The following is a 14,816-nucleotide window of genomic DNA, read 5'->3' as shown; positions in this document are numbered from 1 at the left end:
TGGTCATAGGAAGCTTCAGTTCCTTTTACACCTGCTAGAAGGAAATCTGGAACTGGAGCACACCTCTCTGGAATTAGTACTTTTTGTGGTTTTGCAGTTGATGTGTAAAGCATTAACACCACAAACCGATTATTACCTCTCTAGAGTGCATCTTTCAGCCCAATCAGTGAGTAGCAGAGCTAACAAACACCACTAACCACATACACACACATAAAACAACAAGCACTGCAGAATTACACCAGCAGCAACTGTCATAATAGGGAAGCAAAAGGTAAAAAAAAAAGATAAATAAATAAATAATAAAATAATAAAATAACAAAATAAAATAATAATAATGGTCAGACTGGTTTTAGAGCTGGATAAAAAGCAATGTTCTATTATTTCCACCCTGAGCTCCAAAGTGCAATTCTGTACATGTACTCTCAGTCTGGACCTGAGCCAGTGCGTTAGATTATTTTTATCATTAACATAAAAATAAAAAATATAGTATATTTTGTTGTTTAAAATACAGAGTTTTTGAATTTTACCAAATTGAAAACCTCTGGAATATAATTAAAAGTAAGATGGTGAGCTTGAATTTTTACACCAGGAGTAAAGGCATAAAGTTATCCAAAAGCAGAGTGCAAGACTGGTGGAGGAGAACATGATGCCAAGATGCATGAAAACTGTGATTACAAACAAAGATTTGGTGTTATTCCACCAAATATTGATTTCTGAACTCTTAAAACTTTATGAATATGAACTTGATTTCTTTGCATTATTTGAGGTCTGAAAGCTCTGCATCTTTTTTTTGTTATTTCAGCCATTTCTCATTTTCTGTAAATAAATGCTCTAAATGAGAATATTTTTATTTGGAATTTGGGAGAAATGTTGTCTGTAGTTTATAGAATAAAACAACAATGTTAATTTTACTCAAACATAAACCTCAGAGAAACCATAAAATCAGAGAAACTGATTCAGAAACTGAAGTAGCTATGTGGCATTTCGCCCCATCCAAGATCAGTATCAGCAATCGAAATCGGCCCCAAAAACACAGATCGAACTGGCACCGCAGTGTATGTTACAAAAGTACATTGTCAACACATAGATTTAGATAAAAATGACCTTTTTGCACGGCTGGATCTGCACCGACTCGTCCTGATCAGCAGCCGGCGTGTCCATGTGGGTCTGAATGATGTGCTGAAGGTGCGTGTACTCCACATCCGTCATCTCCATCAGGTCAAACTCAGCGCTGTCGACCGCTCCTGGACCGCTGCCATTCTGAGCGACGAGGACGCCGACCGGATCAGATATAAACTGCCCCACAGGAGGAGCGACATGTAGAGCCTTGCATGCTACCGAAGTGCTCATTTCTAAACAAAGCAAAAAACAGAACAGTTTAAACTAACAGAAAAGATGTGTATACAAGTGCATATATATATATATATATATATATATATATATATATATATATAGCACATTCATTAGGATGTTATGGTATTGTATTTGTATGAAACTGTTACAGTAAGGACATCACTGTATGGATGGTATGATATAGATACTGCAGTAACTATTGTTCAGCACCTCCAGAAAATCCTTCAAGATGCTGAGAAAACTATTCCAGGTGACTCTCCCTCATAAAGACACTGAGATTAAAATATCAAGAATGTGCAGATCTGACCTCAAAGATACATGTGATACTTAAATGTGATGTTTTATGCTTTAGAAGAACCTAAAGCTTAAAACATTCTAGTTTGTTTAACCCTTTTTGTTCACAAAACAATTCCATACCTTCGTTCTTCAATATTTAATTAAAATGTAAACAAAAATCATTAAAAAGAAAGAAAAAAAAACACTGAATGAGAAGAGGTGTGTCCAAACATTTGACTGGTACTGTAGTTCCCAAAATAAATATTAAACTTTGCAATGTAAAACACATAAGTTACATGAATATAAAATTGCCTTTAGCCACAATAATAATACACTAGACAAATAACTTATATAAAATAATATAATAAAAAATAATCACTTCAATGGCTTAAAATAATGAGTATCTCAAAAATAAATGATTAAATGTCTTTAAAATAATGAGATAGCAAATCAAAATAATGAGATCTTAAAATGAGAGCATCTAAAAAAAGCCTTAATGCCTCAAAATAATAAGCCGGCATTTCAAACTAATGATTAATTGCTTAATATGAAAATTATATGTGATTTTGGTTTTATTTTAGACAGAATAACAACAAGATAGCATCTCAAAATAAAAAACAAAATACTGACAATAACGAAACAGCATTTCAAATAAATAATAGCAAATTACCTAATAATAAGAAAAAATACGAGTTTTTTTTTTATTTTAGGTGGCAGGAATGGCCTTCTAACGTTATATATTAGACATATAGTCCCATAAATATATCCCGAATATAAATTACAGTAATAAAGCAATATATTGGTGTAGAAGTCATTAATTTATGACTTATATAGTCAGTAAACTAGCTAGGTGCCCTACATAGGGAGTGAGGAGCTAATTGGAACTCACCCGAAGGTCGGCGTGGGTCTCAGTCAACCTTAAATTAGCTAAAAATCCGTAGAATCATGAAAAATCCGGTCAGAAACGGATAAAATATCACATAACCACAGCTAGCTCACCAAACCTTTACATTTCAGAGGTTTTATTCCCCCCTTTACTCACCATTTACCTCAGAAAATTTTAGATTTAGACTGGCGTTATTAGATCAGTGTAACTGAGGTAAATGCTAACCTGTTAACCTAACGCTAACTAACCCAGCCAGCTCCAGCGTTACAACACACAAAACTGCTCAGTATTTCCTCAAAAAATCAAAATTACACACATGAGAAAGATTATAGAGATGCCTGGTCTCCAACAGCAGCTTCATAATAATAAATAAGTCAGTTTTTCTCAATTAACGCGACGCTAACACAGATATCCTCTCTAAAACTCGCTAAAACTACATTTACTCATTAGGCGCCAACTGTGGGTTGCCAGATTTCACTCCGACACATAAATCCCCCTTTAAAACAATCAACATTTATTTACCTTATAAATCACAGAGCTCCTAAATATTAATGTGGGAAAATATTATTTAGAGACTTACAACGTAGCCCAATTTGAAAAAGTCATTCCATAAATTATATAAATTGATCACGTGAATGAATAAATAATGTTCGTTATTTTAAATATTTTATGTAATTACACAACTTCTTGATTCAACAAAACATTTAATCAAACTAACAATGTTCTCACTTTTAACGTTTTCTCTGTCATAATTTTGAGCTAGCACCTCATCTCACAATAATGACTTACTGGTAGTATGACTTTGTATTTGATTATTTTCAGATGCTACAGAAACAGAAAATAATGAGACAGCATCTCAAAATAATAGTATCTCGTTATTTAAAATATTATAGAAATAGAAAACAAACTGCCATGTCAAAATAATAAGATAGGATCTCAAAATAAGAAAAAAAATCATCAGATCTCAAAATTACTTAGTATCTCAATGAGAAAAACAATGACTTACTGTCTCAAAATAATGGTAACATCTGTAATTGAGGTAGTATCTCACAATAAGAACAAAATAATGATATAGCATCTCAAAATAAGACTAAAATCAGATAGCATCTCAAAATTACTTAGGATCTCAAAATGAGAGCATCTCAAAATAGACTAAATTTCTAAAACTAATATGAGAGCATTTCAAAATAATAATAGTGTCTCAAAACAAGATCAAAATAATGAGATAGAATCTGAAAATGACCTTGTATCTTAAAATGAGAGCATCTCAAATATGACTGAATGTGTCAAAATTTATTTTTACATTTTCAGAATTTAAAAATAATGATAGCAAATTACTTACTGAAAATAAATATGTGCTGTTTTTGAATTTTATTTTAGGTGGTAGGAATGGCCTTCAATATATTATTCACACATATTTCCATAAACAAATATAGAACATAATTATTGACAACATATGACTGAATATAAATTACAGTAATAAAGCACTATATTGGTGTAGAACGCATTTATTTATGACTTATATAGTTAGTAAACTAGCTAGGTGCCCTACGTAGGGAGTGAGGAGCCAAACTGAACTCTCCCGAAGGTCGGTGTGGGACTTCGTCAACCTAAAATAAGCTAAAAATCCACAAAATCATGAAAAATCCGATCAGAAACCGATTAAATATCATAATACCACAGCAAGCTAACCAACACTTCAGATTTCAGAGGTTTAACTCCCCTGTTTATTCACTATTTACCTCAGAAAAATCAAGATTTAGACTGGCATTACTGTATTAGTGTAACTGAGGTAAATGCTAACCTGTTAACCTAACGCTAACTAACCCAGCGAGCTCCAGCGTTAAAACACACAAAATTACTCAATATTTCCTCAAAAACAGAAAATTACACACCTGAGAAAGATTATAGGGACGCCTGGTCTCCAACAGCAGCTTCATAAGATAATAAATAAGACAGTTTCCTTAATTAACGCGATGCTAACGCAGAGATCGCCTCTAAAACTCGCTAAAACTACATTTACTCATTAGGCGCCAAATGTGGGTTGCCAGATATGTTTGTGAAACATGAATCCCCCTTTAAAATAAATCGACATTATTGTTTTTTTTAATGTAATAAAACGCTACCGCAAAATTAACCATATTTTCAAATGAACAATGTTCCCTCAATAACTAATTCTTTCAATGTAAAAAAAAAAAAATCATACTATTATTTAAAACAATTGATTTATTTTAATAAACACTTTACTAATAATAAAAAAAGCAATCACTGGATTTAATAAATCATTTACAGAATGTAAATTGTTTGCTTAACCATGGCATGGCACATTTTGGATTATTACACTGTCCTTTTAATTTTTTATGATTATTCATTTTTTTGTGGCTATTTTGTTCTCATTTACTTACGAAAACTGTGATTTTTTATTTGTTGCCTCAGGGCAACAATATACAGTTATAGAATAAGCGTGAAACATAGTCCACTTAACATTTCTCATTTGTATAAATATCTCTGCAATTCAATAAGCTGTTTTCTTGCAATAAATAATTCCTTTTATTTTATAAAACATAAATACACAACTAAAAACATTTTCCCTTACTTTAACTAAAGCACCTCCTCTTAAACTGAGGGAATGGTTTAATAAATTAAGGAAAATATTATAATCATTATTTAAAATATTAGTTAAACATTAATACATTAATATTTTAGTAATCAGTAATAACATTAAAATAATTTTAGTAGAGTAAAAATGGTGCAGTTCTTTTAGGAGATAAGAGCAAATATTGAGCTAAATTATTAATATTACAGGTGTATTTTTTGAGTGCGTCTGGGTCAAAGCTGTTTAATATAGAACTGCTGAGGTTGGGTTAAATCCAGGGTTGCCAGATTGGATTGAATGCCTATTCGCTGATCAGTTAATACATGAATAAATGTTTTCTATAAAGTATAACCATTACCAATATCAAAATTCTGTAATTTTACAAATAGGTCCACTATGGCTTATTATATCTGCTTTTGCCATAGTGTAAGAAAAAAGGCCATACTGCTTTCTTTTTAAGATTTTAAAATGTACATTATATGAACAAAAGTATTGGAACACTGTCTGTTTACATTTGCATATGTGTGTCAGCAACTGGTGCTTCAATTAGTTGAAGGTAGCTTTTATTTTTGGAGGAAGTCCCTTTTTTGCCTTTTTTTTGAGTGATCGTATCCATTTTAAATGGGTCACAAATGTAAAGAAGGTCATTAGATTGTATGTACATATACATATTCTCAATATTTATTACTGAGAATAATATTATCAATATTATTACATTAGAACCACAAAAAAAGGACACAAATCTTTGAGTTTTTTTATTTATTGTGTTAATCTCCAATGGATATGCTTCTGAATGATCCTTCAACTGAAACTGGCTTGTATTGCATCTTTAGAAAACAGCTTATAAAACCTGTATGGACTCAACTGTACAACTTTTGAGAACTTCATTTAGCTTCCACATGAAAGATGTATCTAAAATAATTACATATGAACCAACTTTTGCCAAAGAAATGTTTCAGAATTTGCTACATACAAAAAAAACACCTTTACTTTGAAAACCTAAAAACAAACTATACATTACACATAGTGGTAAAGAAAGGTAATCAAATCACGTTTGACTGATATGAAACAGTTGTTCAAATGTACAAAGAAATGATTTCTGAACCATTTTCTTAAAAACTAAAGAAAATAGGAACTATTAAAGTGACATACTGCAACCATTTAATTTATGTATTCATAGAGAACAAGATTTGCTTGCACAATAACCTTTCAACCTTCCATCGCAGTTCACAATCTTGTGGTTTTCAATCAGTGCCCAATTAATTATCTTGTTTGAGTTAGTACTCCCAAAGCCCTTCCTTCTTCAATCGGTTTCTGTTCTGATCAGTATCGGTCTTCTTATCCCTCGCCACCACTCTTTCTGCGTTCTTTAATTCTTTGCTTTCTTGCCGCCTTATTTCTGCCCTCTCTCTTTCTTGGCCTCCTTCGCCATCGCTTTCCATGTTTTACAGGACTACTGTCCTGACTACTACTTTCTTCCCCTTCATGCTCTTCTGCTGGTCCTTCATGAATAAGAGTCTGGGAGGACTGTCTTTGAGGATTGTTAAACTTATCGTCAAATCGGGGAGGGTTAATTCCTGTGTTAGGTCCTCTTGCAGGAGGTCCTTGTGGCCTTTGCATCCTAGGGTTTTGCATCCTAATTGGGCCACCAGGGGGTGTTGGGAGCAAAGGTCCTGATAGCCGCAAAGGGCGAACATCTGGTTCTTTGGATGGACCACCAACTAATTGCGTTTGTGGTTGCACCACTTCTGGTCGTACCATCTGTGGTCGTCCCATCTGTGGTCGTACCATCTGTGGTCGTACGATCAGTGGTCGTACCATCTGTAGTCGTGTACGTGGGAGCAAGCCTGGAATCTCATTTCCTTTAGGGCCTGGGGGTCTCTGTAGCTGTGTAAAAGTTGGGGCATTCAGAAAACGTGGTGAATACGGCTTTGTGTCTTCAAACGACTCTTTGTTCCGGGGTGCAGGCATTCGCAGGCCAGAGAAATGAGGAGATGGGGCCCTTTGGCGACTGAAATCCCGAGGCAGATTGAAACGTGGGACTTTTGTTTGAGTATCATCTTCACAATCCATGCTACCTTTGTAGACGTCAGGTTCTTCAAAGTGCGGTTCGTCTATTTCCTCTAGTGTCCCTTGTTCTCCAACCTCATCAAATCGCTGAGGTCCTTTTATGTCTGAACCTACGTCAGGAAACTGAGGTGTTTCAGGCAGGTTGCATGAATGGCTCCTAGACATAGGGATCCTAGGCTGCCCTTGAGTCCACCTTCCCAAGGGGTATCTTTGTTCTTGGGGATTGGAAAAACTTTCATTGGCAGAATTATGGAAATTTGATTCATCTGAACCCTGCGGTTGAGCTTCATCAAATGGCTGGTCTGGGTCAAAGTCACTTGTGCCATGAAAATCTTTTGGATTATTTAAATTTGGTAATTCAGGGTTGCCATTATCAAACTGTGGGTGAGGTGGCCCTCCAACATCAATCGGGCCTCTTGGCACTTCATGTCGTGGTTGGCACAGGCCACGGGGTCCACCCATAACATTTCGAAAACGCAATGGCCCTGGTCTAGGACCTTCAAACATCCTAGGACCAAATGATGGTCCCCTCGGCCTTAACATTCGAGGTCTGTGACCTTCAGACATTCCAGGTCCTTGAAATCGACTTCTGAATACTGGGTTCTGTGGTGATTCTGCCTCAAACATATGTGAAACTGGGCTGGGGCCCCTTGGTCGAACGTTTTTGTTAATCGAAGGCTCAGCACCCTCAAACGTTTCAGGTCTTGAAGGTGGGCCCCTTGGCCCAAAGTTTGGAGATGTTCCAGCATCACCAACCATCCTTGGTCGTAGGTATGGTCCCCTTGGACCAAAGTTTGGACCAGGTGCAGAGTTCTCAAATCTTTCAGGGTGGGGAGCTCGGGGCATCCTGGGCCTTATAGCTATAGGACCTCTTGGTGTCATCAATGTACCCAAGGGAGGTCCTCTTGGGCCATGAACCCTGGGAGGTGGGCCTCTCCACTGGTCACCAGGAGCTCTTGGTCTAAACTGCTCTCTAAAATAGAGTTCTCTGGGTATATCCCTCTCCCTTTGTGAAAAATCAGCTGGAGCATGGTCCTGGTGATGTAACTGCTCGGCGTCATCCTCATGAAAACTACCTCTCCTCCTACTGGATGGCATCTGGTGTGGATGGTTTTTGAAATCTGTCTCTTCAGCCTCAGGCTGGACAAAATTACCTTCTTGCAAGTGGGCTGGCCTGTACGGTAGACCTCGCTGATGGCCTGACTCTGTCTCTTGCAATGGAAAATTACCTGAGTACCTATCAGCATTGTGGCTTACCTTGTTGGTTTCCCTTTCTTCTCCATAACTAGGAGGTATTCTTTCGGGGTAGTTGTCGTGATTGTTTTGATGAGTCTCATCCGGTGCTAAGTTACCTCTATGGCCTTGAGATGGACGTACTGCTAAAGCTTCCCTGTTAAAACGCAGGTCGGGGCCACCACTTGCCATATCTGGAGGTCCAGATAATGCTGTCTGGTTTCTGAAATAAGGCCGCTCATGTTCTAAGGAACCTTCCCGATGTGTTTGGAGTACTCGTTGGGGAGGTTGCCTTCTTTGCAAATCTGGAGGTCCAGATAATGATTCGTTTTTGGAAAAAGGTTGTTCACGTTCTGTGGAATCTTCCCTATGTGTTTGGGGTATCCGTTGAGGAAATTGCCTTTTGTGATCAATCTCATGGTATGAGGAATGGCCCCTTTGCGAATGTAGTGAGCCAAAGGACTGTTTTTCATCTCTTTGGCCACTAAGTACAGGCTCATCATGTGGAACATTACCCCTCGAATCTCTGATACTCGGGAACTGGTCAGCCTCACTTTGATGCAGTAGGGAACGCTCAAAACGAGGCTGGCCCCTGCAGTGGAACCTCTCTGAATCATCCTGCCAAAAATCGTCTCTTTGCAAAGAGTTTTCCCTAGAAGTATGAGGGCTGTTTTTACTGGACTGGCGAGGATCACGTTGTGGTGCACCCTCACTTTGAAATGACTGTGGCTCTGGTAGGAGTAGGTCTGCTTGACGAATTAAACCAGTATTTCTATTCCTCTGCGAGGGTAATTCGGAGTGATCTCTTTGAGAGAAATGATCTTTCGGTACTTCTGGCTCATCTCGGTTTTCGTCCCTTACTTTAAAGTCCTTATTTGAATGCTCTTCCTTTGCAGACTCCAATGCAGGCTTATTTTCAGTACCAAATTTTTCAGAGCCAGGCTGAGAGACGTCACCCTGATATAGATTTGTCATTAATGGCAGTTGCTCCCTTTGAGAAACCTTGTCATGCAGACCAGACAGGTCAGTAGATGGCTGCCTTCTATGGCTGGGCTGATTGTTTTCAGTTCCCTGATGCACTTCTGATGCATTTTGTTCTCCATTCTCAGAAGCCTTGTTTGGCAATTCATCACCCTGAACTTGCATAGATGCTTCCTGCTTTGTACTCTGTGCCAGTTCAGTGCTGTGGTCTATTGACCTTCTTCTCGGCCTTGATGGTGACTGTTCTTTCTGGCGGGACTTGTCATCCTCGCGTTGTTCAGATCTCCTACTCTGAGTTGAGTGTAACCTTGGTGAGCGCTGGTCTCTTCTAGTCCTATGTCTTGAAGTACTTCTGTGACGGTGGCGATCTCTTTGACTGGATGACACTCTTTCTTGCCTGCGACTGCGACTACGACTACGATCACGATCACGACTATGACTTCGGCTTCGACTTCGCCTTGATCGCTCAGGAGAACGTTTACCTCTTCTGCGATACCGGTCTGCTTCACCTCTGGAGACACGGGAAGACTTTTCCTCGTGGTGTGATCTACGGTCATTCTGCCTCGACCTTCTTCTGGGAGAACTATTATTTTCCGGTTTGGATGAATGCCTTTGTGTTCTACTGTCTGAGTGTTGATTTTTCTCATTACTGGATGACTGGGTACTTTCGTCCAGTTCAGATGCACTTTGATGTTGATGTTTTCTGTCGATACTAGTGGACCTTTTGTCAGTTAATGTTATTGATGATATATCGGTATCTATCTCCAGCTTATGCTCAGGCATGGATATATCATGTACCACTACATTGTTTGAAGGCTCCAAAAAGGTTGCTTGTGTCAATGCTTGCTTTCTCATAAAACTTTCATTTATAGAATTTACTTCGTCGTTATCCATATTTATGTTGTCGACAACAGAATCTTGCCTTATGTTTCTGGACTGCCTCGGATCCCTACTTGTGTTCACTGTTGAACCAGCTGGTGCTTTTACTGTTGGCTCTTCGGGTTCTCTGCCAAAACATGGTGGTGGTGACATAAGAGCATCCGAGACTGAAAAATGGGCCATAGAGACACCAACTGCTGCTCTTTGTAGACGTAGCGCCTCCTCTTGCTCTTCCAGCTGACGCTTCTGTTCCTCTATTTGTCTGTTCAACTCCTCCAGCAATCTCTGCTGTTCAGACAATGTTACAGATGGAGCTGTTTCACACTGGGAGGTGGTGGGTGTATTTGTATCCGCCAGGTAGGTCTGCATCTCTTCAAAGAGTGTTTCATCCTCTGGGTCATAGGCCATGTCGTTTTTCATTTCGGGGTCTACTGGTGGTTGAATCTCAGAAACTGTTGTCACATTCGTTGAGCTGACTAACTGAGTATCAACTTTACTTCCTAAATTATATTCTTCCTCTGGGTCATAGGGTCTATCATCATCATCGTCATCACCACCACCTTCACCATCAACAACCTTATTTGTAGAGGAAGAGATTTCATTGAAGTTCAAAGTAGCAACATTTTGATATTCAACGGCGGGATCATACTCCTCCTCAGGGTCGTAAGGTCTATCATCGTCATCCAATTTCAATTCAATTTTCTCTACTAATGTATCCTTTGGAGTCTGCTGGTACTGCTGAACAATGGGGTCAACACTGGTTGGACTGGTCACTGAAGGTTCTTTCGCTCCAGAAGGACTTGATTCAGAAGTATTCGCTATTAAATCAGAGTCTTGTTTTTTGTTTCCGAATAACGTATTAAGAATAGTCTGTAGAGGATTATTGCTAGAAGAGGTGCCTGCACCAGAAGGTGGTACAAGACTGGAAGAGGCAGTCTTGGCAGTGCCAGCACTACCAGACATTAAAGGATTGACCACGGAGAGAATACTAGACAGTGCAGATGGGCCAGTCAGAGAGCTTGAGGAGGAGGATGACGAATCTGGTGATCCTCCAGCTGGTGGAGATCCAGGAGGAGTAGTGCTGATGGGTATATCCGGGTCATAAGGCTCACTGCCATCTAGTAGTTTAACATCAGGAACTGTAGGTTTGGTAGGAAGGGACACCCCTTGCGAATCCAGTGGCACCAAGAGTCTTGGCCTTTTTTCATCAAACTCCTGAGAAGGTGCACCAGGACGCTTCATTTTCTGACAGATTGCCAGCCCGAGTATAAGATTGGGGTGTTGCTCCTCGAGTCCTAACAGAAGAATAGAAAAGGAAATACAGGTAAGTTCAAAATCAAGGTGTAATCTGAACAAAATCCATGTTCAGGAGGGATGCTCAGAATATTTGGCAGCCGAAATATTTAAATATTAGTTTGAAAATGGACAAAAAGGACAAAAAGACAAAATAATTAATAACAATAATTCAAAATTAGTTTTAAGTCATATTGAAGTGCCTCCTGTAAGGCTAGAATTGACAGCAGCGAGAGAAGGAAATTTACGTTTATTTTAACACTCTACTCACATAAATTAAACTAAATAAATTGACTGGGATCTCTCATCACGCTGATCATCAGTTTATTACCTACAGTGGTGCTTGAAAGTTTGTGAAACCTTTAGAATTTTCTTTATTTCTGCATAAATATGACAATATAAAACATCATCAGATACTGACAAAAGTCCTACAAGTATTTTTTTGGTAAGTTTTGTAAACTCAGAATTTTCTATATTTCTGCCTAAATATGACCTAAAACATCCTTAGATTTTTACACCTAAAGTAGATAAAGATAAACCAGTCAAACAAATGAGAAACAGATTATATGTAGAAAAGTAAACCAATACTTGTGAGTGGCAAAAGTGTGTGAGCCTCTAGGATTAGCAGTTAGTTGAACCTGAAATTAAAGTTAGCATGGTGGTGGTAGTGTCATGGTTTGGGCCTGTTTTGCTGCGTCTACAAGGGGCGGTTTGCCTTAACTGGTGGAACAATGAATTCTGAATTAAATCAGAGAATTCTAATGGAAATAGAATATCTTTTCATGAACTGAATCTTAAGAGAAGGTGAGTCATGCAGCAAGACAATGACCCTAAGATCATAAGATGTTCTACACAAAGAATGGTTCAAGAAGAAGGACTTCTGATGATGTTTTAGGCCGTATTTATGCAGAACTATAGAAAATTCTAAAAGCTTCACAATCTTTCAAGTACCACTGTATATGCTGCAAAAAGATATGAACTGTACAAGGGTAGGATAGTAAAGTTATCTATCTGACCTAACTTATCTTTAGCGTTTCTTTTGTTTACTAAAAAACTGACTGAATGTTTCAGTGTAAAATTGCACTGCTGAGCTATATTTATGGCTAAAATAGCACTAATTAGGTAAAAACATTACAATAAAATGTTGATGTGTGACTTGAATAGTACTACTAAGATAAATGTGTTGTGCTTTGTTAGTTGTTTGCTAGGATATTTAAAAAAAAAAGGTAAATGTTAAAAGATTAATTAATTAATAAACCCTAGTTTAACTACTATATAAACTTTTATGTAGTTACCTGGTCCTTCCAGTGGCAGCAGTAGAGAGGGGATGGACTCTTTTGCAGAAAGAGGAATGAGATAAAGGTCTTTAACACTGTTGCAAATATTAGAAACAACCCCAAATCTTCGTCGACTGTTGAAATAAGAAAACAAGGACACGTATGCAACCTCCTCTTCATCAGTCGCGGGATGAAAGCGAATCAAAGACAGCTCCTGGAGAAAAAGTGATGGTAAAAACAAAGTAATGGGAATTTAAAACAGAATGATCTATTTATACCAGCAAGACGTATTGTAAATTAATTGTTGAATTTACCTTTGTTACGGATGTCTTTACTTTCTCAACATATTCCCAAACTGTTTGTGGTAATATCCGTCCACCAATGTGGATCGTATCTGGCAAGTCCTAGACAAAGAAAATGAAAAACAGAGAGTTTCTATTTAGTCAAATAGCTTATTTTTACCTTACGGATAAAGACTGAACTCTAAAAAAGAGAACTGTGCATAAGACATTAAAGCACGAACCTTTTTCAGCAGCTCAGCAGACGCTGATCCTGAGATTAAATACGCCTTGGTAACAAACTTGGCCACGTTCAGCATGTTGAGAAAGCCCTTCCATACTGTATCCTGTTTGGACAAAAACTGTCCCGTCTCATTTTCACCTGGTGTAAGTGAACGTGCAATTCTACAGAAACAAACAGAAAAAACATGGGTTGAGTTTAGTAATACTAAACTTTTTAGGCTGTTTATGAAAAATCTGTTAATGTAGCAATACGCTAGAACGGGCATTTCTTTCTCCTGGGATCCCCCTAGAGTCAAGGGGACACTTTGATGTCCTTTAGGGATGAGATGAGGGTGGAGAGTGCCACATACTGTACCCACCCACAGAGAAACAGCATGATCTACTGTACACTCTCTCTGACTCCGGCTGCTGATGCCAGACAGCATGATGGATGAGGATGTGAACCAGCGATATTCAATCACAGTGATAGTGCCCCAGTCTGCTGGACTGAGGGTTACTGGTTCAAATCCTAGGTCATGCTGCTTCTCCATCAGCAGCCGGAGTCTGAGAGAGAGTACAGTAGGGCATGATGCTCTCACTTCTATATCTATCTATCTATCTATCTATCTATCTATCTATCTATCTATCTATCTATCTATCTATCTATATTACAATTTAAACATCAATTAATATTTTTTTCTTTCTTTTTTAAAGAGCATAATACAAAGTATTTCAGCATGAAAGCTCATATTTGTGATGTGTAACAGCGTCCTATATCATAATTACATCTCTGCTGTTTGTAACAAACCAAACCGTGTGTAAATCGGGTATAAAATGGTAGAGTTGTGATTATTAAAGGTGTATTAAACACCTTAATAAGTGTAAATTAATGCTCTGGGGAGCGCTGGACAGGAGAGCTTGCTTTGCTGTGCAGCCACCTCTCGTAAAGTGTCCCACAGCGCCACCTGCTGTTCTGGGGCGATGCATTTGTACGAGGGTTGGGTGTATTTGTGAGAAAATCTCAACACGAGTTTGCGACTCTGCTAAAACTGTGCCAAAAGTCACGTGATTTACAAATGGGCTGTGCGTGTTCGTGAGTCATGACACGGTAATGTTTGAAAATAATGTTTTACTTGTTTTATTTATTACTTTTTGCATTTGTAAAACGTGTTATATTTGTTTGTAAAGAGCAATGTATTAGAAAACAGCTGTGTATTTATTTGAAGTTTACATATATATTTACAACCATCAGGTTTTGTGTTTGTAAAACACACCGTGTGTGTTAGAGAGTCGAGTTTTGTATTTGTAAAACGCGTTGTGTTTGTTTGCAAGTAGTATCATATTTACAGAATACGTTTTCTTTATTTGCGTAGTTTTGGCACTAATTTAGCTCCATATTAAACAAGATGTCTTATTTTTAGTCATTTGAAGTTAGCTAGCAAAAAAAAAGTTAGTTTTTTTCTTAAGTTTTC

General features: G+C 37.9%; 3 protein-coding genes across 6 annotated transcripts in view; all 3 read right to left on the bottom strand.

Annotated features, from left to right (window-relative positions):
• LOC107196930 (transcription factor-like 5 protein) overlaps window positions 1-4,570 on the bottom strand; it is a 31,098-nt gene extending 26,528 nt beyond the window's left edge. Inside the window, exons 1-3 of one of the 4 annotated variants that reach the window (XM_049463150.1) lie at window positions 2,832-2,975; window positions 2,519-2,556; window positions 1,105-1,352 (exon numbers count right to left, since the gene is read on the bottom strand). In XM_049463150.1, coding sequence (XP_049319107.1) covers window positions 1,105-1,350 — 246 coding nt within the window. In that variant the 5' untranslated portion in view covers window positions 1,351-1,352; window positions 2,519-2,556; window positions 2,832-2,975. Of the gene's footprint in view, window positions 1-1,104; window positions 1,353-2,518; window positions 2,557-2,831; window positions 2,976-4,410 lie in introns of those variants that run through there. The other 3 variants (XM_049463148.1, XM_022666458.2, XM_049463149.1) reach the window with 3 other exon arrangements.
• LOC111191435 (suppressor of cytokine signaling 2) overlaps window positions 1-14,816 on the bottom strand; it is a 202,678-nt gene that overhangs the window by 79,390 nt on the left and 108,472 nt on the right. The window lies entirely within an intron of this gene.
• The window catches only part of si:ch73-181d5.4 (death-inducer obliterator 1), a 39,147-nt gene continuing 30,184 nt past the window's right edge, over window positions 5,854-14,816 (bottom strand). The window contains exons 13-16 of the mRNA XM_022666455.2: window positions 13,368-13,527; window positions 13,159-13,248; window positions 12,863-13,058; window positions 5,854-11,569 (exon numbers count right to left, since the gene is read on the bottom strand). Of these exons, the coding sequence (XP_022522176.2) occupies window positions 6,450-11,569; window positions 12,863-13,058; window positions 13,159-13,248; window positions 13,368-13,527 (5,566 nt within the window). The 3' untranslated portion in view covers window positions 5,854-6,449. The remainder of the gene's footprint in view (window positions 11,570-12,862; window positions 13,059-13,158; window positions 13,249-13,367; window positions 13,528-14,816) is intronic.

This window comes from Astyanax mexicanus, chromosome 13, assembly GCF_023375975.1.
Source record: "Astyanax mexicanus isolate ESR-SI-001 chromosome 13, AstMex3_surface, whole genome shotgun sequence".
Taxonomy (NCBI): domain Eukaryota; kingdom Metazoa; phylum Chordata; class Actinopteri; order Characiformes; family Acestrorhamphidae; genus Astyanax; species Astyanax mexicanus.
This window is presented reverse-complemented; position numbering and strand designations above follow the sequence as displayed.